At 31.6% G+C, this 26,825-nt stretch overlaps 4 protein-coding genes across 5 annotated transcripts; 3 read left to right on the top strand and 1 right to left on the bottom strand.

Annotated features, from left to right (window-relative positions):
• Positions 1-2,063: 2,063 nt before the first annotated feature.
• On the top strand, positions 2,064-8,861 carry LOC112786331 (beta-galactosidase 8). Its single transcript, XM_025829722.3, has 19 exons — positions 2,064-2,347; positions 2,637-2,732; positions 2,826-2,938; positions 3,022-3,088; positions 3,180-3,272; positions 4,272-4,415; positions 5,060-5,148; positions 5,377-5,482; positions 5,587-5,674; positions 5,959-6,077; positions 6,226-6,384; positions 6,476-6,687; positions 6,778-6,872; positions 6,988-7,097; positions 7,292-7,405; positions 7,511-7,612; positions 7,685-7,896; positions 8,062-8,398; positions 8,523-8,861. Exons 1-19 carry the CDS (start codon positions 2,177-2,179, stop codon positions 8,628-8,630), a joined length of 2,535 nt encoding a protein of 844 aa, XP_025685507.1. The 5' UTR covers positions 2,064-2,176; the 3' UTR covers positions 8,631-8,861.
• A 211-nt stretch (positions 8,862-9,072) lies between these two features.
• On the top strand, positions 9,073-14,188 carry LOC112786310 (beta-galactosidase 8-like). The gene is made up of 18 exons (XM_025829708.3): positions 9,073-9,375; positions 9,716-9,811; positions 9,896-10,008; positions 10,097-10,163; positions 10,236-10,472; positions 10,551-10,639; positions 10,745-10,850; positions 10,932-11,019; positions 11,093-11,211; positions 11,339-11,500; positions 11,717-11,919; positions 12,002-12,102; positions 12,360-12,469; positions 12,586-12,699; positions 12,822-12,923; positions 13,201-13,412; positions 13,487-13,823; positions 13,942-14,188. The coding sequence occupies exons 1-18, from the start codon at positions 9,193-9,195 to the stop codon at positions 14,047-14,049; spliced, it is 2,547 nt and encodes an 848-aa protein (XP_025685493.1). The 5' UTR covers positions 9,073-9,192; the 3' UTR covers positions 14,050-14,188.
• A 33-nt stretch (positions 14,189-14,221) lies between these two features.
• Positions 14,222-15,897, bottom strand: LOC112786322 (uncharacterized). Its single transcript, XM_025829713.3, has 2 exons — positions 15,329-15,897; positions 14,222-15,143 (listed from the first exon to the last, which is right to left on the bottom strand). The coding sequence occupies exons 1-2, from the start codon at positions 15,885-15,887 to the stop codon at positions 14,404-14,406; spliced, it is 1,299 nt and encodes a 432-aa protein (XP_025685498.2). The 5' UTR covers positions 15,888-15,897; the 3' UTR covers positions 14,222-14,403.
• A 2,315-nt stretch (positions 15,898-18,212) lies between these two features.
• Positions 18,213-23,235, top strand: LOC112786301 (serine/threonine-protein kinase GRIK1). 2 transcript variants are annotated; one of them, XM_025829692.3, is made up of 13 exons: positions 18,213-18,676; positions 18,912-19,110; positions 19,213-19,597; positions 20,152-20,226; positions 20,308-20,352; positions 20,448-20,522; positions 20,813-20,900; positions 21,050-21,174; positions 21,351-21,446; positions 22,064-22,130; positions 22,232-22,347; positions 22,461-22,539; positions 22,619-23,235. In XM_025829692.3, the coding sequence occupies exons 3-13, from the start codon at positions 19,268-19,270 to the stop codon at positions 22,759-22,761; spliced, it is 1,239 nt and encodes a 412-aa protein (XP_025685477.1). In that variant the 5' UTR covers positions 18,213-18,676; positions 18,912-19,110; positions 19,213-19,267; the 3' UTR covers positions 22,762-23,235. The 2 variants fall into 2 exon arrangements, with proteins under 2 accessions (XP_025685477.1, XP_025685480.1); XM_025829695.3 differs by having other exon boundaries at positions 18,268-18,676; positions 19,195-19,597.
• The last annotated feature ends 3,590 nt before the right edge of the window (positions 23,236-26,825 follow it).

The raw sequence follows: 26,825 nt of genomic DNA, 5'->3' as shown, positions 1-26,825 counted from the left end.
CATCACCGTATAATTTAATGTCATAATTCATGGATACAATTAAAAATTCGAGATATAATTTTTAGGTTTAATTACTCTATTGGTCATATAGTTTCGTGAAATTTTTAATTAGGTTCTTATATTTTTTTTATTTTTAATTGAGTCTCTACACTAATTTTTTTTAATTAAGTCATTCTTAGCAGTAATTGACTTAATTTTATAGGAACCTAACTAAAAAAAAAAATTGGTACAGGGACTTAAATAAAAGGAAAAAAAGTGTAGGGACCTAATTAAAAAAAATTGGTGCAAGGACTCAATTAAAAAAAAGATAAGGACCTAATTGAAAATTTTGCGAAATTATAGGGACCAACAAAGTAATTAAACCCAATTTTTATTGACAAATTTAAGATCAATCATAATATATATGAATTAATTTGGATTAATTTAGTAGATAGCTCATTAATCTATTTAAACAAAATATAAACAAATTTTTAAATAAAGCATCTGTAACAAATTAGTCATTAGCCTGTAAACCATAAAAAACTGCGAAAAACAAATATTACTTGTATGTTAAAAATTAGCACCGATTAGTTATCATATAAAAAATACATATTTAATATTTTATAAAAATTTTTTATTATTCTACTATAAATAAGTTCAATATTATTATTTATAACAAATATAATTATTTTATTATAATAAAATTGATTATTTAAGTGATTGATTTTTTAATTTAAAAAAATATATAAATTAATATGTATAAATATATTTTTAAGTTTATAACTAATTTGATATGTTTGAACCGATTTTATTCATGATATATATACTGTGCCACTTATAGATGCTCTTTCATTTAATATTAAACGTAACCCTGATGATCATAATCACAATATGTATGTAACTACAAAGAAAACAAACAACTAAAAAACAGCACAAGAATCTCAACAAAGGCGACTATTAATGGCATATACCCTTGTCTTAATCATAATCTCAATCTTAGATTATTAATAAATACATAGCATATCATTATATCATTGTTGTATTATTTTACAACAGGTTATATTTTGTCGTTAATATTAACATGACAGATTTTGGTGTCAGCATGTTTTTTTTTCTGTTTTTTTTTTGAAAAGTATTAATTTCAAATAATTATTAGAATTGTTAAAATTATTAAAATTATTGATTCACAAAAATATAAAAAAAATCATGATAATTATTCATCAAATGAGATTTTTATTTGCTAGAAATTTAACAAAAACCAACAAATTTTAGCTAGTCCCTATCAATAATAAAAATCTACATAATTATGATTCATATATTTGACGTGTTTTTAGTTTTATTTAATAAGTATTTGACTAATTAATTTAAATAATGAGATGCATAAATTTTATTTGCAAATCATGTTAATTAAGGTTGATACACAATAAAAAAATATAAATTAAATTTATTAAAATGATTAACAATTAATAAAATTTTAGTCATTAAATATCAATTTCATATAATTAATAATTTAAAAAAAAACACCTTCTTAAAATATTAAGAGCAGAGAGTAGCATGCTTATTAATATTACCTTAGCTTAAAATTAAATTGCCTCCATACTCTTCTTCCATTGGATTCCATCCCATCCTTCCCTCCAAGTTTATATCATCAAATTCAAATTCTAAGTTTGAAATGCTTATAAGTTTACATATATAATTATATTATATTATGGTGAAAACTCATGTGCAGTCGACTTCACGTGAAGTTGATACCTAATAGCTGTTAAATGAAAATTTAGTTAAATCAGTCAAATTATCTAACGACTCTCAGATATCAACTTCACGTGAAGTCGACTGCACCAGAATTTCCACCTTATATTATACATGTGTATGTGTATTTCTGTGTTCACAAAACGGCTAAGCAACAACAGTTCACACTCACACGCATGTGGGGGAAAATAAAAATCACAAGAAAAAGAAAACATAAATAAAGCCAACCATTCTCTTGCAAGCTTTTCTTTACCATATAAATATATATTTATATTTTAATTATTAATCATTATTTTCATATAAGTAGCTACTTTTATTTATATGACATTTGCTTCAAGACAGAGAAGTTGTGCCTTTATATAAGAGAAGCAAAACCCAAGTGGGGAATCATCATTATACACACATATTCCCTTTGATTCAAGGAAAAACATAAAGGGTTAAAAGTGCAATGAGAGAAGCTACAAAGATTCTAGTGTTCCATTTGGTTTGGTTCCTCTGCATTCATGTCCCTCCTATGTTTTGTGCCAATGTAACATATGATCACAGAGCATTACTCATTGATGGCAAGCGTAGAGTCTTCATTTCTGGTTCTATTCATTACCCTCGTAGCACTCCTCAGGTATAAATACGTATACGTATAATCATACATGTATACGTATTGGTATTATAATCTTTTTTTAGTTTAAACTGTTAGGTAGAAGCACGGGATAATTCTCTCTCTATATATATTTAAAGGTGGAAATTCAGAGTGCAGTCGACTTTACGTGAAGTTAATATCTGAGAGTCGTTAGATGATTTGACTGATTTGATTAAATTTTCATCTAATGGCTCTCAGCTATCAACTTTACGTGAAATTGATTGTACCTGAATTTTCACCATATTTAAAAGTCGGAATTTGTTGGATGTAGATGTGGCCAGACCTGATTCAGAAGTCGAAAGATGGAGGGCTTGATGTTATTGAGACTTATGTTTTTTGGAACTTTCATGAACCAGTTAGAGGCCAGGTGCTGCTATTTAATTTCTTGTTTTAATTAATTTTCCATATTCATATGTATAAATATATATATAAATAATAGTTGAATTTGGGGAATTGGCAGTATTATTTTGAAGGAAGGGGTGATTTGGTAAATTTTGTAAAGTTAGTAGCAGCAGCAGGATTATATGTACATTTACGTATTGGACCTTATGCTTGTGCTGAATGGAACTATGGGTATGTAACAATTATTATTAATTATTAATTATTCCTTTCTTAATTATTATATATTCACATATATGTAAATTTTATTGGAGCAGAGGTTTCCCTCTATGGCTGCATTTTATTCCAGGAATTAAATTCCGTACTGATAATGAACCTTTTAAGGTAACCATTTTCCTAATCCTATGTCTTCTCATTTAGTATTTTATTGCATCTAATTCAAAATATATTATCTGATTTTATTTTATTATTTTAGGCAGAAATGCAGAGATTCACTGCTAAGATTGTGGATATGATGAAGCAAGAAAATCTCTATGCTTCACAGGGAGGACCTATTATTTTATCTCAGGTTCTTTTTATCTTATAAACGAAAATATTTGGTAACTAAAAAGAATTAATAAAAAATAATTAAAATTTATCTTATTTATTATTTATTAATTATTATAATAATTAATAAATATTAAATAAAATAAATTTTAACTGTTTTTTTTTTCTTTAGCATTATAGTTTTATAAATTTCTATTAACTTCATCATCATGTATCGATATTATTATTATTTAGGGAAGTCAAAATATTGAATTTATTTTAGGTTTAATTACTCCGTTGGTTCTTATAATTTTGCGAAATTTTCAATTAAGTTCTTATATTTTTTTTTAATTGGGTCCTTGCACCAAATTTTTTTTAATTAGGTCTCTCTTGGTAGTAATTGGCTTAATTGTATAGGAATCTAATTAAAAAAAATTGGTGTAAAGACTAAAATAAAAAGAAAAAAAAGTGTAGAGACTTAATTAAAAAAAATTGGTACAAGGACTCAATTAAAAAGAAAAAAAGTCTAGAGACTTAATTAAAAATTTCGTAAAATTATAGAACCAATAGAATAATTAAACCTTTATTTCAATGACTATCTATTTCTATACTTTGTTACGTAACTGATTATGTGAAGAATAAATTATATTTAGATAGTTTAGCTTTAAAGAAATAGTCATATGATAAGTTATTTTGTTTGGACAATGAAAAATAAAATAAATTTAATTTTGTATTATGAAATGAGATTACTAAAAATAGGTGGTTTAAAATAACTATTTAATATTTTATACTTGGATCAATTAGGTGAAATCAAAATAGTTTGTTAATTTTTAAATAATTACCTTCTCCTTATAAAGCATTTTTCAAACTTAAAATTATCATTTATTCTTAATCTCTTATTACAATCTACAAATTTTACAAAACAATCATATTTTTGTAGGAACAATATTTTAGTGGTTCTTTATATTTCACAAACTTGCAAATTTTTGTTGTATTTTTAGTATAAAAAATTATGAACAAGTTGCTGTGATGATGATGGCAGATTGAGAATGAGTATGGAAACATTGATAAACCCTATGGTGCTGCTGGAAAATCCTACATAAAATGGGCAGCATCAATGGCTACATCCCTTAATACAGGGGTACCTTGGGTCATGTGCCAGCAACCAGATGCTCCTGATCCTATGGTAAGTCTTTTAGTCCACGTCCACGTCATCAAGTATCTTAGGTAGTATTTGGTGGATAGACAAAGATAAAAAACCTGAGAAATAGAGACTAAGAGAAAGATATTGAAATAAATCTTAATATTTTTTGGTGTAAAATGAGAGATAAAAATTGAAACAAGGATGAAACTCTAATTTAATTTGCATAAAGAGTAAAATTGGAATTAATTAACTGAAATGAGGGTATTTTAGGTATAAAATATTATTAAAGTTCTAGTCTCTATCTCTAAAAATTTTAGTTCCTGTGTCCCCTACGTTTTAGATACTAAAATACTGAAATTTTGGAGACGAAGACAAAAATTTTAGTACCAATCTTTAGACTAACAAAAATGATACTAAATCTCAATTTCTTCGCCTCTGTTTGAATACCTCAAAATAAGTTACCTTAAAGACAAAAAATACAAAAACATTGAACTAAAACAAAAATAATCTATGGTAAAATATAACGTGTTAATTTTTTTGTTTTATTTCTTTCTTACACTATTATAAAAACGTTCGTTACCGTCGAATTTACCGTAGCAAAAGTAACGATGGAAACACATTTTTATCGGATTTGCTTAGTTGAATATGAAGACCTTAATATGATGTTTTCCACTGTATGATGATAGATTAACACATGTAATGGATTTTACTGTGATCAATTCACACCAAATGCAAATGCAAAGCCAAAGATGTGGACTGAGAATTGGAGTGGATGGTAAGTGACTCAATTCAAAAATACAAAAACGTCTCTCACTTTTTAAAATGCGAGATTTTAGTCCTTCTGCCTAAAATATACAAGAACAAATAGGCCCTCCAGAAAGACTTAGATGTCTCGCGTTTTAGAAAATGAGGGACATTTTTGAAATTTCAGTTAGCCAAGGACCTATTTGTTGTTTGTGTCAACTTTGATTGAAGCTTTTTGAGTTCTTTGCAATTATGGTAGGTTTCTTTCATTTGGAGGTGCTGTGCCTTATAGACCTGTGGAAGATATTGCATTTGCTGTGGCACGTTTTTACCAAAGAGGTGGAACTTTTCAAAATTACTATATGGTAATAAATAAATAATAATAATTTAAACTTATTATTATATGATTCCTTAAATTAGAAATCAGCCTTACAAAAATGACTCTTTTGGTTGATTGATCTTGAAACAGTACCATGGAGGAACCAACTTTGGCAGGACTAGTGGTGGACCTTTCATTTCCACTAGTTATGATTATGATGCACCCATTGATGAGTATGGTATGCATTCTTTTTCATTCTTTTACACAGTTGTCTAATTTGGATTACTATTCATGCGCGATTAATGTAAAAAGTAGTTATTTTTACTGACGTGTTATTGCGTAATTGAATGGACACGGAAAACTCTTTTACATTGATAGTGCATCAAAATTAAATTCGTGAATCATAACTTGAAAACCATTTTATTAATACTCTATGAACACATGAAAACTTCTCTTCATTACATGAAAAATATTATACTATTTATGTGTATTTTGTCCAAGTATACTATCTGAATAATGCAGGTATTATTAGACAACCAAAATGGGGCCACCTTAGAGATTTGCACAAGGCCATTAAGCTTTGTGAAGAAGCACTTATAGCTACTGATCCAACAATAACATCTCTTGGTTCAAATCTAGAGGTACAAAAAACTGCACTATTAAGTATAGAATTTTAGAATTATAACTTGTTCTGCATTAATACTTATTCTATATACTATGTTTTATGAGGGATTAGTCTCTTAAGTTGTACACAATATAAGCCTTGTTTTTTGCACTATTCAAAACTAGGCTGCAGTATACAAATCAGGAACTGTGTGTGCTGCTTTTCTTGCAAACATTGGCACATCAGATTCAACAACAAATTTCAATGGCAATTCATATCAGTTGCCAGCATGGTCTGTGAGCATCTTACCAGATTGCAAGAATGTTGTGCTTAACACTGCAAAGGTATAAATATATATATCAAAACTAGAAGTGCAAAATATTATTGGTTGTGTGATTAAACTAAAGTAATTAGTACTTTTGTTTTGTTTGGTAGATTAATTCTGCATCTACAACTTCAAGCTTCATAACTCAATCTTTGAAACTAAAGGAGGATGGTGGTGGTGCTTTAGAAGATTCTAGCAGTGAATGGAGTTGGATAAGTGAACCAATTGGAATTTCAAAGAATGATTCATTCTCAAAATTTGGATTAGTAGAGCAAATAAATACCACTGCTGATAAGAGTGACTATTTGTGGTACTCATTAAGGTATATAGGCCTCTCAATGGTTGAAAAAGCTTTCTTGAGTTCTATCTGATTTGAAATCTATGCATGACCCTTTTTTTTTAATATTTGAAGCATTGATTTTGAAGATGATGTTAGTGCTCAAACTGTTCTTCACATTGAATCTCTTGGACATGCCCTTCATGCTTTCATAAATGGGAAGCTTGCAGGTAAATTGCATCAGTGACTGATTTCACGGCTTGAACCTGATCACGTGGAGACAACTCCACCGTTTCTCCAAGGCTTCCTTTCTTTCAAATAATATTAGTGAAAATATATTTTCAGGGAGTGGAAAAGGAAACAGTGGCAATGCTAAAGTCAATGTGGATATCCCCATCACACTTGTAGCTGGGAAGAACACAATTGATCTCTTGAGTTTAACTGTGGGACTTCAAGTAATTCCTCTTTCTCTTCTTCTTTTTTGAATATATATACTATATACTATATAAGCATCTTTAATAGATGAAATTTTGTTTCTTTTAAGCATTTGCCTTGTTATCTTTTCTCCCTATGTGATTTAGAAACTAGAAGTCATAATATTTCCCTGCTATATATATATATAAGCTGATGTGATTCTTATACAAATCAGAACTATGGATCTTTCTTTGACACATGGGGTGCTGGAATCACTGGGCCAGTGACATTGAAGGGATTGAAGAATGGCACTACTATTGACCTCTCCTCCCAGCAATGGACATATCAGGTTACACTCCATTCGCTTTCATCTGTCACTGTTGATTCTTGGTTGTATCTAGCTAGCTAGATACATTGTTAGAAAGATACAGAATCTATATCTTTGTGAATGCAGATTGGTCTTCAAGGTGAAGACTTAGGTCTATCTAGTGGAAGTGTTGGACAGTGGAACTCACAATCAAACTTACCTAAGAATCAACCCTTGACTTGGTACAAGGTAATCAATGAATGCATAATCTGTTAGAAAAATGCAGATGAATTTGGTTCTAACTAATGTTGTATAAATTAGACAAACTTTGTTGCTCCCTCTGGCAATGATCCGGTTGCAATCGACTTCACTGGGATGGGGAAAGGAGAAGCTTGGGTGAATGGACAGAGTATTGGAAGATTCTGGCCTACATATGTCTCTCCAAATTCTGGTTGTGCAACTTCATGCAATTATAGAGGATCTTATAGTTCATCCAAATGCCTCAAGAACTGTGGAAAGCCATCACAAACATTGTAAGTACTACATTTTTTATGTTAAGAGAACTATAGATATGGTTCGTGATCAATTGAAATGTTTAACTGTAAGGACCTAATTGAAATATCGAGTGATATTAGACGAATCTTCGAAGTAAAGTAATCGAGTAGATAATGATTGTCTCACTTATATTGTTCCTGCAGATACCATGTCCCAAGATCATGGTTGCAAACAGATAGCAACACTCTTGTGTTGTTTGAGGAAAGTGGAGGTGACCCTACACAAATCTCTTTTGCTACAAAGCAGATAGGAAGCTTGTGCTCACATGTATCTGAGTCTCACCCTCCACCAATAGACATGTGGAATTCAGATTCAGAATCAGGAAGAAGATCAGGGCCAGTTCTGTCACTAGAGTGTCCTAATCCTAAGCAGATCATCTCTTCAATTAAATTCGCCAGTTTCGGAACACCTAGTGGGAGTTGTGGAAGCTTCAACCATGGTAGCTGCAGCAGCAACAAGGCTCTATCCATTGTTAAGAAGGTGATACACACACAGCTTCTTTAAATAACATTTTCTTAGCTACCTTTGTTAGTTATTTTTCATTTCACTTTGTATTGTATCGTACGCCGAATCAACTCATAGTTTTCTTTGATTATATACACAGGCCTGCATTGGATCAAGCAGCTGTAAAATTAATGTATCAATTGATACATTTGGAGATCCGTGTAGAAGAGTAACTAAAAGTCTTGCTGTTGAAGCTTCTTGTACATAGACATTGTTGCTTCATGAAGTACCTACCCTTCTTCATAGCTTGGACATGAAGGATCTTAGATTCTTAGTTGAAAGATCATGATTACTGATGATAGATTAGCCAAATGTAAAATGGTGAATGAAATAGTCTAAATGAAATAGTATATTGAATGTAATTCCATCAGTTCATGCCTTATCTTAAAGTTTATATTATTATTAGATTATATTTATAAATAGCATCGGTTATGTCTTATGTTTTGTTTTTCATGAAGTAAAAACCATGCATGCAACGGCATTTTAAGGTTCTAAACACATGTGACAAAAGTGCAATGCCATAGAATAAATCATAGCAACCATTTAAAAGCTTGTTTTATATATGTGCTAATTAAAAATTCAAAGATAAGATAACAAGAAAAGCTGAGATTTTCACTCTTGAAGCCAATTTTGTCATTTTCTTCAACTTTTTATATTTGTATGTATCTTTTTCTGTATGTTTATTTATATACCAATAAGCTAAGCATATAGCAGTAGTCCATTATTGTTGGGATTGGTGTGTTCTTTCAGTTACTGGAAACAATACTAAAATGGTAGCAGCAATGAGTGTAAAGAAGGTTGATCAGTTCATTTTTCTTTGGTTCCTTGCCATTTATGCACCAGCAGCTACATTTTGTGCCAATGTGACATATGATCACAGAGCATTGATCATTGATGGCAACCGTAGGGTGTTGATTTCTGGTTCCATTCATTACCCTCGTAGCACTCCTGAGGTATCGAATTATGCCGACTCATACCTTATTCATTACTGGATAGGACGTAGAGAAAATTTAAATAAATCTTAAACTAAATCCTATTCAGTAATAGATAAGATATGAGTCTACAACTCGTTAATTAGTGAGTAGTATAAGGTATGGAGTATGAACTTAGAGTAAGTGAAATCTATCTAATTAGTAACTAAGTAGTGTGTGTTAGCTTAGGATACAAGAAAGAATAGTCAATCACAAATATCATATGTATCTTAACAAAAACTTGCATGTCTATGAAATGAAACTATCAACATCAAGAACAGTGTTGTATATGTAGGAATTTATGTGCTTGTGTTGGTTACAGATGTGGCCAGACCTTATCCAGAGATCCAAAGATGGAGGAGTTGATGTGATTGAGACCTATGTTTTCTGGAACCTACACGAACCAATTCGAGGCCAGGTGCAGTTTATTTTGTTACCAACTTAGTTACTATTTTGATATTGCTTCTTATGATCTAAGAATTTGTATGCAACTTTTTTGCAGTATAATTTTGAAGGAAGGGGTGATTTGGTCAAATTTGTAAAGGAAGTGGCAGCAGCAGGTCTATATGTTCATCTGCGAATCGGTCCATATGTCTGTGCTGAATGGAACTACGGGTACAAATTGTTGGATCCTTGAACTAATTTCCATAATCTTTTATGAGCTAAGCAAGTTTGATGCATAATTTTGTTTTACTTGTGACAGGGGTTTCCCTATTTGGCTGCATTTCATTCCAGGGATTAAGTTTCGAACCGATAATGAACCATTTAAGGTTAGTCCTTACATATATATATACTTAATTCATGTGATAAGTAATAACAATTCCAAAAATTTGTTCCTTCAGGCAGAGATGAAGAGATTCACTGCCAAGATTGTCAACATGATGAAGCAAGAGAGCCTCTATGCCTCACAAGGAGGACCTATTATCTTATCACAGATTGAAAATGAGTATGGAGATGTTGATTGGGCCTATGGTCCTGCAGCAAAACCTTACATAAAATGGGCAGCATCAATGGCTACTTCTCTTGATACTGGTGTCCCCTGGGTTATGTGCATGCAAGCAGATGCTCCTAATCCAATTGTATGTAACTATTAAGCATCCTTAATTTAAATCTAGCTTCACTAATCTTACTTAATTATTATACATGTTAATTGCTAGATTGACACATGCAATGGATTTTACTGCGATCAGTTCACACCAAACTCTAATGCTAAGCCGAAGATTTGGACCGAGGGCTATAACGGATGGTTAGTTACTCGAGCTAAGTTAGTTAGATTCTTGATAATAGAGCGCGGATAAAGACCGAAATAAAGGGTCTAAGTGACTTTGAATTCTTTGATTTGCAATGGCAGGTTTCTTTATTATGGTGGAGCTGTACCTTACAGACCTGTGGAAGATCTTGCATTTGCTGTGGCAAGATTTTATCAACTTGGTGGAACTTTTATGAACTACTATATGGTATTAAAACCTATGATATCTTTTAAGTTTGTATATGAGAAAGGAATTGAGTTGATAGCACAAAGTTTTGATGTGAAACAGTATCATGGAGGAACTAATTTTGGTAGAACCACAGGTGGACCTTTTGTTGCTACTAGTTATGACTATGATGCACCACTTGATGAATATGGTATGATATTTATTTATTTATCTTATTTTGGTTCTAAAGAGAATCTCAAATTTAATCAATGTATCTTATGCAGGAATCATTAGACAGCCTAAGTGGGGACACCTTAAAGATTTGCATGATTCCATAAAGCTTTGTGAAGAAGCATTGATTGCTACTGATCCAGCAGTTACATCTCTTGATCCAAATATAGAGGTATTATGAGTAGCACTTTTTAAAACTTATATCAGATTTTCTTAAATTTCTTCAAGCTTATTATGTTTCTAATATCTTATTAAATCATCTTTATATGCTTTATGGTTTCTGCTCTTTGAGTTCTCAGGTTGCAGTTTACAAAACGGATAATGTGTGTGCTGCTTTCCTTGCTAACATCAATACTACAATTGATGTGACTGTGAATTTTAGCGGCAACTCGTATCGGTTGCCGGCATGGTCAGTGAGCATCTTACCAGACTGCAAGAATGTTGTGTTTAATACTGCAAAGGTTTGCCTCATACAACATTTCAATAAAATTAAACAATTTTGAGGGACTATTTTGTCATCCGAGAGTTAAAATGGGGTGTACTCAAATTATTTAGATCATCAATTGATCAGAGTTAATAATCAATATTTAAAAAGTGTACTAAGGTCTATATACTTTGTCTTGTTTTAAATCCTAAGAAATAATTATCATAGACTAAAGATATTTTTGTTGTGACAGATTAATTCTGCATCCACAGTTTCAATATTCAGAGCTGAGTCTTTAAAACAAGATGTTGGTTCTTTGGAAAATGATAGCTTGGGATGGAGTTGGATTAGTGAACCAATTGGAATTTCAAAGAATGATTCATTCTCAAAGTTTGGATTGCTAGAGCAAATAAACACCACTGCTGATAGAAGTGACTATTTTTGGTACTCATTAAGGTACATAGGACAAAGCTTTCTTCTGACCTTCAATGCTTTACACCATGATGACATATTTTCATGATATTTTCTGTTTTTGAAGCATTGATCTTGAAGATGGTGATGATGCTGGTTCTCAAACTGTTCTTCACATTGAATCCCTTGGTCATGCCCTTTATGCTTTCATAAATGGGAAGCTTGCAGGTAAAGTTATATATAATAAGTTTCGATTTTTCGCCATTATGTATACCTCAAACCTCTTTTGAAATGCTTTAAAATTGTTATAAGAAAATGATAATGTTGCAAAGTTCCAACAATCAAGGTTGATCTGAAATAAAACTAGACCACTTTTCATGGTTGTTCCTTCCTAGAATGTTCAGTTCAATTTTTTCTTCTCTTAATTAAATATTTCATAGATTATCTAACTATTCTTGTCTATGACACTACTGAGAACTTTTCAGGGGGCGGAACTGGAAACAGCACCAACGCCACTGTCAACGTCGACATTCCTGTCACACTTGTAACTGGAAAGAACACAATTGACCTCTTGAGTTTAACTGTAGGACTTCAGGTACAACATTTTAAACAAAAATGAAATTTTGATTTGCATTTTGCATTGGCTTTGTTAAGAAGTCATTTCTATACTATATATAGTAATCTAATGTGAACCTTGTACATATATATAAGAACTTTGGAGCATTTTTTGACACATGGGGTGCTGGAATCACTGGACCAGTAACATTGAAAGGATTGAAGAATGGAAGTACTATTGATCTCTCCTCCCAACAATGGACTTATCAGGTTATTCTCACCTTTTTTCTTAAAGCCTATTATTGTTCTTCTTCTGGTTTCCTTTTTGTTTTAATTTCTAATCTAAAACCATATAATATGCATATTAAGATTATGTATTTTACTGAATTCAGGTAGGCCTTCTTGGTGAAGACTTAGGTCTGTCTAGTGGAAATGCTGGACAGTGGAATTCACAATCTACCTTACCTAAGAATCAATCACTAACATGGTACAAGGTAATCTCTTAGAAGATTAAATGTCCACACTTGACAATATAAGAGTAATTTATCAGAATAATCTGCAACTTGTTGTATATATATGTATATCTTCATATCTCAATTCCTTGCTGCAATGAAAATAAAGGGAAAACTACTATTGGACAAAATAATAATACTGATATGTTTCTGTCAAGAAACCATTTCTTCGGAAAGTTTAAACTGATAAGAGGAGGCAAACGAATAGTTATATCTCTAACTGTTTCTAACTTAATGATCATATACATGTTGGTATTAGACAAACTTTGTTGCTCCCTCTGGCAATGATCCGGTTGCAATCGACTTCACCGGGATGGGGAAAGGAGAGGCTTGGGTGAATGGACAGAGCATTGGAAGATACTGGCCTACATATGTCTCTCCAAATTCTGGTTGTACCAACTCGTGTGACTATAGAGGGTACTATTATCAATCCAAATGTCTCAGGAACTGTGGAAAACCATCACAGACATTGTAAGTTCAAGATGATTTGAAAGTAATCCTATTAGTATTAGTGTTGGATATTGATTGATTCAATGATCTTGCAGATACCATGTACCAAGATCATGGTTAAAATCAGACAACAACACTCTTGTATTGTTTGAGGAAAGTGGAGGTGATCCTGCAAAAATATCTTTTGCTACAAAGCAGATAGGAAGTGTGTGTTCATATATATCTGAATCTCACCCTCCACCAATAGACTTGTGGAATTCAGACACAGAATCAGGGAGAAAAGCAGGGCCAGTGTTGTCACTGGACTGCCCTTATCCTAATCAGGTGATCTCTTCCATTAAATTCGCGAGTTTCGGAACACCTTATGGAACTTGTGGAAACTTCAACCATGGAAGCTGCAGCAGCAATAGTGCTCTATACATTGTGCAAAAGGTACCATCTAGCTTCTTTTCAGTTTGAGTTATGTGTACTCACATTGTATAAAACACTGCATCAGTTCATAATGTTTTTCTTTCGATTTAACTGACTCGGCTGAGCTTTAATCTAACAGGCTTGCATTGGATCAAGCAGTTGTAACATCAATGTATCAGTTAACACATTTGGAGATCCATGTAAAGGAGTGACTAAAAGTCTTGCTGTTGAAGCTTCTTGTATGTAGACATGTTGCTTCAAGAATCTTAGAAGAAAATGATTCTGATTAGCTAGAAGTAAATTGTTATTAATATTTTATAAACAAATCCATATTGATGTCAGTTTTCTCAGTAGTAAACAAGAGTAAAGAATGTCAAATTAAAACATTATATTGTAACTTGAAATGAAAAGGAGAGAACTAAAAGAAAAATGGTTCTTCATATTTTTAGCACACATAGAATTTATGAAAATAATGATCTTGGGCAACATTTTTCTTAGGCCCTTATTTGTCTATAGAAAAATACAAACACAAACCAAAACAAAACAAGTATGACAGCAATTAGATCATGTTATTTTTGTCTTCATGATTGATTATATGATATCAGTACTGAGCAATCAATCCTTCACTTGAAGCAATCTCAGTTGGCCTCTCGAACCGGCAGAGTTTGCAGGTAGTCGAATAGAGAGTCCTAGTCTCATACTTGTCCTCTCCACCCATCATGGGCATAGCAACCCCTTTCTTGACAGTGCTAACATAGTTTGGCCTATAAGTCTGTCCCAAAATACCTTCAACAGAATCTGAAAGGTTCTTGAACCTGAATTGTGTCTCAAGATGAGCAAAAGCATCATCTGATGGCAATTGATAGTTGTGAACCTTGTTCTCTTTTTCTCCAATTGGCCTTGCCCTTATGTCCATTTCAACCAAACCAGAAACTGTCACTCTCAAACTGTTTGTATCATCAGTTCTCTCAATAATCACTTCCCTGTCATCACCATTAGCCCTCCATTCGGCTTCTCCATCGGTCGGAATGCTAACTGATTTACCATCCCACTTCACTATGAGAGTGTCAACTTTGTCATCCCATTGAGATACTCTCCTAGCTGCAATGTCAAGAGTGTGTGAGTCAAACATCACAGCAAGAGCCTGCACCCATGTGTAGTCGCGAGTCCTTCCTTGTGGCCGAGTTCCAATGAAGTGAGCATTGATTTGGAAGTCATGATCGGATACTATGGCAAAGTTTCCTCCCTTGGCGCCATGGAAGTAGAACATAACACCATCACCTCCAACGAAGCGAGGATCATAACAAAGAGAGCCATATCCATCACAGTTAGCTTTTCTATCTGCCAAAGAAACAATCAAACTCAACATGAACTCAACACACTTCTTGTTCTAACTACATACATATGTTACTTCTTGATCAAGTTACCAGGAGATAATTAATGCTTACATCTATCTAATCAAAATTAAACTTCTTAATCAAAATTAAACTAAATAGCAGATTCTTCCTATGAATTAGAAAACCTACACTTGCAAGTGGCTTCACATTTGCTGCTACAATCCAAGAAACAACCCTTCTGCTGCTTGTTCTTCTTTGGCTTCCTTTGGTTACACTCGGCCGGACACACGAGTGTCTTGAACTGGCAAGCAGTTTTCGCCTTACAGAAACCTCGCTCTTGTCCGGATGGCAGAGGTGAAAGCTTCTCATAGTCTGAAGATTCATCATAGTTCTTCTTTGGAGGCTTCTCTTCCCCCTTCCCCTTGTCCTTGTTCTTGTCCTTGCTCTTGTCCTTGTTCTTGCCCTTATCATCTTGCTTTCCATTATCCTTACCATTCCCTTTGTCATTCCCTTTGCCATAGTCACCATTGCCATTGCCATTACCTTTTCCTTGAGCATTCACAATGGCAGCTTCCATGGCTATAAGCAATATGAAGAATGCCACCAAGATGGTCCACTTTCTACTTGCCATCTTGGTGGATATGCTGATGCAAGTTTGAGCCTTTTTCTGCTTTTTTTCCACCCCTTTTGGTTTGTTTTTCAAATGCTTGAATGTATTGAGAGGTGTTTGGATGGACATAACAAGCATCAAAGAAAGCATACATATATATAGAACTTTGGTTTTGCATAATTGACTTGAAGTTCGGCTTAAGCTTTGTTAACCCTTTCCCTAAGATTTAGAAAAAGATTGTGATTGCTTAGTTTTTTTTCAAGAATGAAAGATTCCAAAGTGATTTGTTGACCAAGTTATCAACACACAACACTAACTTGATGCTCAAACATTGTTCCCCCCATACTATGTGGAGTCATAAAAGGAGACTTAGATCACTACTCAAAGGGAATGTTACATTTAATTTAAGACTTTAATTTTGATGCAGTGCAAAACGTTTTATACAGTTTCGCAATCATATCCATTCTTTTAGATGACCATTTACGCGATTAATGTGAAAAATAGTTATTTTTACTGATGTGACGTCGCGTAATTGGATATCCGTATAAAATTACTTTACGTGTATCAAAATTAAATTCTGTCTTATGAGTGTTGAAACATAAATATAGAGATAAATAAGCTGTATCTTTCAATCTCTATTCTTTAAAGAGTTTAATTTTGATGCACCGTAAAATATTTTATACAATTGTGTAATCGTAACCGTTTTTTTGGATGACCATTTATGCAAAGGTAGTTACTTTTGTTGATGTAACATTAGGTAATTAGATACAGTGTAAGACTACTTTACGCATCAAAATTAATTTTTTTTAAAAGGGCAATAAGTTCTTTTCTTTTCAAAGAATGTTATTTCTAATTTTGTTAGAGAACTAATTTTTCTTTGACCAATAATCTGTCAACAAAGTAGTAGATGAATACAATTTAAGAAAATAGAAAAAGAAAAGTATTTATTGATTATTTATAAAAAAATATAACTTTTTTCTATCAATTCCATATGAATCTCTAACTTAAAATATATTTTACGTTTTTCTTTTTTTTTATCAATTTTAGTCTCAAATTTAAAAAATTTAAATATAATTTTGTTTTTCTATCTCTATATGAAACTCAATCTAAAAGATGATATTATAATAACTCACTGTTATCTAATATTAAAAAGATGAAAACTTAATTTAAACGAGATTTATACCTCATTTAATATTAAATGATATATAAGTTGGCATGCAATGTATGTAAAGAAATAGCTTTTTTTTTTTTCCTATTGAAATGAAAGATAACTTGAAACTGAAGATCGGAGGCATTTTATAGAATCTTTAATCTAGTTGTATGGAATGCAGCTATCTTTTTATTTTTAAGCTTCAATTTGAAGCTACTTATCAAAAATGAAGTAGTTATATAATATATGAAAGACTATGTTACGTGTACACTAAAATCAGTTATTAAAATTAATTATTAGTATAAAATATATGTTAGAATATAATATATATTAAAAATAAATTAAGTTATATATATTTATACATAAATACATTGATAACTAATTTTAATAATTAATTTTAGTGTATGATTAATATTTTTGGTTTGCGAATTAAGCTAACTTATTTGAATTAAAACCTTTCAAAGTTCACAGCACTGGCAATTAAATGAGCTGTAGGCACATGGTTTTTACGTGTGTATAGTTGTTATGAAGAAACTTAAATTGATGGCATTGATATTTTAATAATTTTATGTTGCATGGAACAGCTCCATCTATCAATATTTTTATGTAAGTCAACTCCAATTTTGATGCTACTCAAGCCACCCATCCTTCTCTCATTACCTCTTATTTAAAAAAAAAATAAAAAAAAATGAACGAACGAAAATGATGAAGAACACAATCTGAAGTTCTGAACCTTTGAGATTTTGATAACGAGTACATATATAAGAAAGTAGGCAAAAAATACAAATACATTTAACTAAATTATAATAAGTACTATACATTTGAGGGATTATTTTAAAATTATAATGTAATTTTAAAAATTAAATTGAGACTTAATTTCAGTTTTAAAAAAATCAATTAGAATATTTTTTTTATAATAATTATTTTTTCTAATATTTAACTTTTAGTTTTTATTTTGAAAAAAAGGACATCTCACTTGAATGTGTTTGGCAAACTTGTACATTAACATAGTTTCGATAGTAAAAATTTAGATACAATTGACTTCACGTAGTCAACTGCACCTGAGTTTTTACCATTTTTAATAATTATATTTTTAGTTTGTGTTTAAAAATTTAAGTGAAAATAATTTTAACAATAACATGACTAATAATAAAGTAACAAGATTAATGATTAAAAGTCTTAATTAAATTCACTTATCTGATTATTAAATGAATAAAAGTTCAAACATATATTATTTTTGTTTATGAATTGTTCCTTTTTTACCTTTTCAAGTTTAGAATCATAAAGTTTTTTTTTTTTAATTTCATATTTTTATCAAAATTTCAGAAACTGTTTTTTCATGATTGCCAAACACGGCCTAATGCTCCTAGCCTTGTTGTCACCATCACAAACCCTATTCGAACAAAATCATATTCTTTTCTTCAGAAAATAGGGATCCCGTTCCCAATCGGGTAATCACAACTTCCTTGGACGCGGATCCAATTCATTTTCCTATTTTATTTCATATCATCTCTCTTCAATTTCACTGAATCGCCGTTTTTCATCACTCACCCTTCTCAATTCCTTCCATTTGCTTCATTCAATCGATCGTTTCCTCGATCTAGGGCTTTTCTATCGCGTTCTCATTTCATCTCCTGCGGAATTCAGTTTCTCAAATTAGGGTTTCTGAGCCTCTCCCGCTTCCAAAAGCCCCTCGATTTCGTCCTGGAATTTTTAGGTTTTTCGAAACTGGGGGAATAGGGCACTCCCAGTTTGTCGTTCTTGCCCATAAAAGGAGGTAACTTTTTCAACACTTCTTATCGTATAATTTAATATTTTGTTAAAAGTTGCCCATTTGAATGAATATGTCATTTTCGTATATTGAGATGGCGGATTGTGATTGTTCCATGCATAGTTTTCATCTTTATTGTTCCTTACATTAACCAATTTAAAATTTTTTATTGATGGGCACTTTTGTTTTCATAATTGTTTTTGTAATAATTGTTTAAAATTTCATCTTTTTTATGTGGAAGGTCAACGAGTTGTTCGTGTGGGAGTTGTGGGCTGAGCCTGCAAGATTGGATATAAGCTGGAGTATCACAATGCTGGGTTTGAATCGTAGTGGGTTTAGTATATCTTGCCGTTTTCTCCACCTAGCTGAATGGCATCCATTGGAATAGCAAAGCTTAGTGGGGCCTGAAGCCCTCTTTTCTCCCCTTAATCTCAAATCAGGTAAGAACAATTGCAATTCAAGTGTCCTATCCAGATGTTGAATTGGAGATCTAAGATGTTTCTTTTGAATTGGGGCATACCAAGTTTTTTTTTTTCCTTCAGGTTTTCAATTTTTGGTTGAGAGATACACCAACTACCTTCAAGGTGCTAGCTCCAAATGCTAAGTAAGACTCTTTCTTTTGCCACTGCAATGGGCTGCTGTAATTGCTTCGGCTTCATAAGGAGTCAAAGCCGACAGAGAGCTAAGCCCCGCCATGTCAACCATAATCCCTCCCAGGAGCGGTTGTTGGATGATGACATGGATGACATGGATGACGATGATGAGCTGATGTATGGTGACAATGTTGCTAACTCCAGTAGTGGAGATGATAGCGATGGGCAAATTCGCCCCAAGCGATCTGAGGATATTTTGAACTTCAGAGCAGAGAATGACTTGGTTTGTAGGAAGTTTCCTGTTAAGGAGACTCACAAAGTTGTTCGATCAGAGGTAATTGTTTGGTAGGACCAGCTTTGTATGTTTTGCTGTAGGGAAATTCTGATGTATAGCGAAACACCAAGACCAGGCTGATTAGTGGTATATAGTGTTTGTGAATGTTCTTGAGTACTGTAGTGGTTTTAGGCTTTTAGCTGTCCCCCTTGTGTTTTGAATCATCGATGGCTTTGAGATCCTTTTCCCCTTCATGATATACATATACATATTTATTAAGCTATTTATATATCGGTATAATGGAACTTCTACTTGAATGAAGTCTAGATGTAGTTGGAAGTGTTTGTTTTATTTCCGACATATATTCTTTTTTACTGATTTGATGTGAAGTTGTGGCTAGGTATTGATTTTTTTTCCAAATAAATTGGTTTGTTTTAATATTTTCTCAGCCATTTTAACCATAAATTGCCAGGGTTTGTAACCATGTGCCTTTTCTATAACTAATGTACCATCAATGTATCTGCTCCATTCTGAATGGTTATTTATATTCAGGATAAAAATTGTATTGCATATCTTATCTATCGTAAGCTTTATTGAACTTTTGTTTTTCTTAGGATGACAATGGGACCAAGATGATTAATCAGTATGTTCGTGAATATAAGATCGGTTCTGGTAGCTATGGGAAAGTGGTAAGCTTAGGGTTTCATTGTACTATACTGTCTCTCAATGAATGTGGATTTCCTGAGCTTCTTTCTTTACATATATGGCAGGCGCTTTATCGAAACTCCATTGATGGAAAGCATTATGCAATTAAGGTAAGGATAGTTTCTGGTATGAGTAGGAAGACTACTTCATCACGGCAAATAGGGTGCAGTTGATCAGTTATTGAGCTAAAAATCTTTGACTGCAGTCCTTTCACAAGTCTCATCTACTGAAGCTTCGAGTTGCACCCTCTGAGACAGCCATGTCTGATGTTCTACGTGAGGTATTCTTCTGTTGTATATCTTTGACTCTGCTGGAGGGTTAGTAAAATGTGCACGTTTCAATTTTTTTATCCATACATGTCTTATGTCATCTTTTTTCACCTCTGATCCTGTTTATACAGTGCTGCACATATAGTATTTGCATTTTATTTTGCTTCCTAGTTGATCCCTTTATGTATATATACACACACACACACATAGCATTAGGATTACATTTCCTTCCTTGATTGTTTTGGCTGTTGTTCTACCGTCTCTGCGGTAGGCTAAAAGGCAGACATATTTTTTATTTCAGGTACAAATTATGAAAATGCTAGGGCATCCTAATATAGTCAATCTTATTGAGGTGATTGATGATCCTGAGTCAGATCACTTCTACATGGGTATTTATGATTAGATGCTTCTTTTTGCTTTTGTTATTTGACGATTGAATGCCAATAATCAGATTCCTGAAAGTTTTGTATGACAGCCTTAAGTTAATGAACCTTTTTTGAAATCCTTTGCTTGATTGCGGATTTTGTTTCTTATACAGTACTTGAATATGTGGAAGGCAAGTGGGTTTGTGAGGGTACAGGCCGTGCTTGTGCCTTAGGTGATGAGACTGCTAGGAGATACTTGCGAGATATAGTTTCTGGATTGTCATATCTCCATGCTCATGTAATGATTCTCAACCATTCTTTTGAAGTTAATGTTGATTAAAGATCCCCCCCACAAAAAGAACCAAAAAAAAATTGGGTTAATTTGATTTGATTATTTTTTAACCAAGTTGGGTTGATTTGTTTCATTTTTTATAACAATAATTTGAAGGTTACTTTTGGTTTTTCGAAATGCAGAACATAGTACACGGGGATATTAAACCTGATAATCTGCTGATTACACGTCATGGAACAGTAAAAATAGGGGATTTCAGTGTCAGCCAGGCTGTTGAGGTACAGTAAATTACTTAGCTCAAATGTTAATTTGATTACTAGGAACTTATGAAAGCTGATGATTTTACATAGGGAGACTAGTGTATTTGGAATGTACTTAGATGTGACCACCCAAAAGATTAGAAGTTGATTAATATACTTCGTAAGCACTTGAAATATCAAATATAACTTGAGTGTTAATTGTCTTTTATCCTGAACTGAAAATAGTTAACATGGGATCATGTGATTGGTCATTTCTTCAGTGACCTAAGGATAGAGAGAGACTTTCTTTTTTCTTTTTAAATTTTTTTTTTGGGTTTGGGGGTTTGGTTGGGGGGGGGGGGGGGATCTTTTAAGATTACTGTACCACGCAAAGCTTGATTGTTTGCAATCGGAGTTCCTGCCATCTCCTCTCCTGTTCTGTCTTATTTCTAATTATATGATTCTGGCATCTCTTTAGAAAAGAAAGCAAGTAGTTGTCAAGAATATATTATTACATTTTGAACTTGTTCCTTTCTGTGTGGTATCTTGACAAGATCTATGCACACCTCTTGATAGAGATGTTGGTGACATTGTGTGCGCATTAGGATATGTCCTTGTAACTAATGTGGTATCCCGTAATTGGTCTCATTTTATAGGATGATAATGATGAGCTTCGCCGTTCACCTGGCACTCCCGTCTTTACAGCACCAGAATGTATTCTAGGTTGGTTTTCTTTACAATCTTATTTCTCTTGCCCCTTGCAGCAATGAAATGCCCTATATCCCACCACTGTTTCGTGTCTGTTGATATGTTCTATGTTCTAGGCCTTACCTATCATGGCAAAGCAGCTGACACATGGGCAGTAGGAGTTACTTTATACTGTATGATATTGGGTGAATACCCCTTCCTTGGGGACACACTTCAAGATACATATGACAGAGTAAGCAATATATAATATATATGATCACCCCCCCCCCCCTCCCCGGGCCACATCATGATACATCTTTTCAGCATGCGTAATGAATGTTACTATTCCATTTTCTGTGATCCCAGATAGTCAATAATCCAATAATACTCCCAAATGATCTGAACCCACATGTAAAGAACCTAATAGAAGGTCTACTTTTGAAAGGTATATGAACTAAGCATTTTGGTTTTCCTCGTAAACCAACACAATTATGTGGTTCTCAATTAAAACTTGTATTCTGCAGACCCAAAACTTAGGATGACTCTGAGTGATGTTGCGGCACATAGCTGGGTCGTTGGAGATGATGGGCCAATTCCTGAGTACCTATGTTGGTGCAGAAGGAAGCGCTTTGGTCAAGAAAGCAACGAAAACAATACTACTGACTAAATATTCTTAGGTTTTTGGGTTTGGTTTATGTATAGCATAAATAGCCCAGGAATTAATCGCCTTTTAACTCTTTTTCTGGCATGTTATGATTTTAGCAGGGTAGTCTTGAAGGAATCTTTGTCTTGGAATTTAAGAAAGGCGATGCGATGGTAAGCGCGGAAGGAAGAGAATGTTGGTTTGTGTTTTTGTGTGGAAGAATTTGGTGTCTAGGGACTTAGGAGAGGAGAGAATGAGATCTTGTATCCGGCTCTTTACAATGTTTGAGTTTTTGAGTTCCAAGTTTCTAGGCAATGTTTCTGTGATTTCCATGCATTTTGGTTTAAAGATTCATCCTTTTCACAGGATCATCAAAATTCACAGTTATAGGGTTGTGGTGAACTGGAGCCCAAGGAATTTAATGGGTCTTTGTAGATTGATGATTTTGTATTGGAGTGGAATGATTAGTAATGCTATGGATTTTATTTTACTGTTTAATCACATGTCTATTAGCAAATAGCAAGATTGCAGAGAGATGAATATTTTACTTTATATTTTACTAATGATTGACTAGTTTTATTAGTCTGATATTATTGTGATCATGAATTTTTTTACTTGTTTAATGAATCTGTTTAATGAATCTAAGTATACATATATTATATAATTATATTACATCTAGAATCTAGCTCTAGTTAGTTTGATAAATTGCAAGCCAACTTGGGTTAGTCAAGTGGTTAACTGATTTAGTTCGCCCGTTCGTTTAAGTGAGTGTCGAGAGTTCGAATTTTAGTCTATGTATACGATACTTAATTGACTAGTGACAAACCTTAAATGAAGTTTAGATTAGTCATTGGCTTGCTAGTTATATCAGGAGAAATTTTAAAAATAGTTTGATAAATTGTAAGTATCATTGTATCAAGTAATCTAAATTGTTGTTGTATTATTATTATTATTGAAAAGGTTATGTAGGGCCAATGAAGCTATCTCTTATAGATCTGTGAAGTTGGTTATTCACAAAATAACAGGAAGAAAGAAGCATGACCCCAAATACTTGGTCCTTTATTGCATGTGCCTTATCCCCTACCTTGTTTACTTCATCCACCAAAAGAGACAAATCAGTGACACACTTTTGTTGTGCTATCATCATCATTCATCACCCCACCTAACCAATGTTTTCATATTTTTGTTCTCAAAATTACTAACACCGAATTCGTCGAGCGGTAGACAAACTCGTAAATTTTTCAACAAGTCTCGAGTTTGAGCTCAAGAAATAGGAACAAAAAGTTGCGAATTCTTGATGATAAAATTTGGATATCGGCGACGATTCTTGTGACTTTCCGTCAAGTAGGGTTACCTAAATTAATAGAGAAAATTATCCAAGTGTATATCTCTCTTTGTTGATGCAGTGCCAGGGTGTGTGCAAGCATCATGATCTTGCACCATTTGTGGAAAAGGCAAAGAAAATTGCTTTCAAAGTAAAGTTTGTTGTTAATAGAAAAAAAATAAAAAAGCAAGGAAACGTGCATTGGCAAAATAACGAGCTTCCTTCCTTTCATTCTTTTCAAGATTTTGGAGAAACGAAAATGGAAAAATAAAAATATTTGGAGAAGTTACATATAAGTAAAGGAAACAATTACAACAACAATGTGGTTTGCATACCAAAAAATAAGTTTTTTTGTGTCAAAAAACCTTCTTACATGAATAGTTGCAATTTAATTTCAATAATCTTTCAATCAATGTAAGAACAGATACAAATATTCAGTATGAGTTATGTTATAATGAAGAGTCTTTTTTAATAAAGAGTAAATATTTTTTTTATAATATATAAAAAATATTTCAATAATAAAAGTAATATACTAATATGTATGGAAGAAATTTTAAATATATTAAATATACCAGTATTTCAATAATTTTAATCGTTGATCTTAATTATAATATATATATATATATATATTAATTAAATAAACGGTTAAAACTATTAAAAGACTGTTGTGGATGTATTTGAAAACTTTTGATGTATATATACGAAGATTTTCAAATGTACTGTCATATTGATGTATCAGTGACTTTTAACTGTTGATCTTAATTATATATATTATATATATTTTTTATAATTAAGATTAACTGTTAAAAATTATTGATATACCAGTATGACGGCACACTTGAAATTTTTCCATGTATATATATAGAGTGAGAAGGGGGTGAAGTACAGAAAAATAAAAGAAGGGACCACATTATAAGAGATGGTGTGATTTTTGAAGAACATGATATATTAGTAACATAACATAGGCATGGCCTGTGTCAGCCATCAAACTCTGAAATATGAATAAAAGCCACTTGGATTTTCTGACACACAAAATGAAATTATAAGAAAGAATGAATCACCACCACTCCCCCCTTCCAAATATCACCCTAATGAATAAAGCTTGATTGAATCACATGCTCTTTTTTTTTTTTTTTCTAGTTTCTAACTCTTAAAATAAAATAATGAAAGAATCTAGTAGCTCTAGATCTGAGTGATGATGTTACCAAAAGAAAATGAGACCAAATATTTTCATAAGTGAAATGGTGACCATTTATAGAATATGGCAATAAACACATTAATTAACAAGACAGGTTAGAGGATTAGTAAAATTTATTATTTTTTATTAAAAATTAATTATTAATATTTAAAAATATAAATTAAAAAGTATTTTATTAAATTAATAAATTAAAAACTTAAGTTAATGACTAAAAGTGATAATGATATAAATTTGTATTAAAAATAATGAGAATTAGAAATAATAAAAGAGAATAAAAGAAAAATTCTTAGAATTAGAATCAAAGAAAAAAAATAAAGCTTTTATCACATCATGTTTATTTTATATTATTACATTATACTTTTATTTATAGTATAATTCTCTAATTGAATTAGTTCAATATTAATCATATTATATAATTAAAAATAATAAATTATGATGGTTTTTGATTTTTTTTTAATTAATCATGCATGTATTTCAATAATTTTTTTTCGCACTTCTTATATAGAAGGACAACATTTGATGTTGACGACAATTTAGAGGACCTAAACATATAAATTAGGATAAAACATCTAAACAAAATATTTTATTTTTAATATTACATGTTTGTTCTTAATTGAATTCGATTATATATATTTTATAAAAATCCTTATGTTATATTATAAGGATTTAGTATTGTAATAAATCGTTTCAATCTACAATGATTTAGTAATAAACATGTACATTTATATAATATGCACGTTCATTACCAAATATTGTGGGTAAAAAAAAAAATTGTTGTCACTTACAATATATATATATATATATATATATATATATATAATTGAATTTAATTCAAGAAAAATATGTAATGTTAGAAATAAAATATTTTATTAAGGTGTTTTATTCTATATATTATTGTATATAATAAACAGTGAATGATTTATTAATTAAGAAGAATTTTAAATATATCATATATATCGATATTTTAATAATTTTAACTGTTAATTTTAATTATAAAAAATATATAAAATATACATTAATTAAAATTATTAGCCGTTGTTTGGAATATATTTTAAAACTTTTCTATTAATTAAAAATTAGATGTGATTATATATGAGCGTACCTAGTGAGTAATGAGAGGTGCATTTTGTAGGCACATGGGAGTACTAGACCTATGATAATGATATTATTGTGTCAAGCAAATGCTATTGTACTAAACCACCTAGTATAGTAGATGTTATTTATGGAAATTCTTAAATTCTTCTCTATGTGTATATATAATATAAACTCTTGAATGATACATATTTATAATTAAGATTTGTAGGAGTATCATTGAAGCAAGCACAATAACAATAATATATATATATATATATATATATATTTAATTTTATATAAAGTTAATAATTAAAAAATAATTTAATAAATTTAATTAAATTATCATTTATTCGTTTTTAATTATTAACTTTAGATGAAATAACTGTAATTGTAAGAACACAAATTTTATGTGTATACATTACTTAATCTACTAACCACTGAAATTTAGAGTAAATAAATAAAATTTAGAGTTGTATACTTAACCTACTAACC

The sequence above is a fragment of the Arachis hypogaea genome, chromosome 3 (assembly GCF_003086295.3).
Source record: "Arachis hypogaea cultivar Tifrunner chromosome 3, arahy.Tifrunner.gnm2.J5K5, whole genome shotgun sequence".
Lineage (NCBI taxonomy): Eukaryota > Viridiplantae > Streptophyta > Magnoliopsida > Fabales > Fabaceae > Arachis > Arachis hypogaea.
This window is presented reverse-complemented; position numbering and strand designations above follow the sequence as displayed.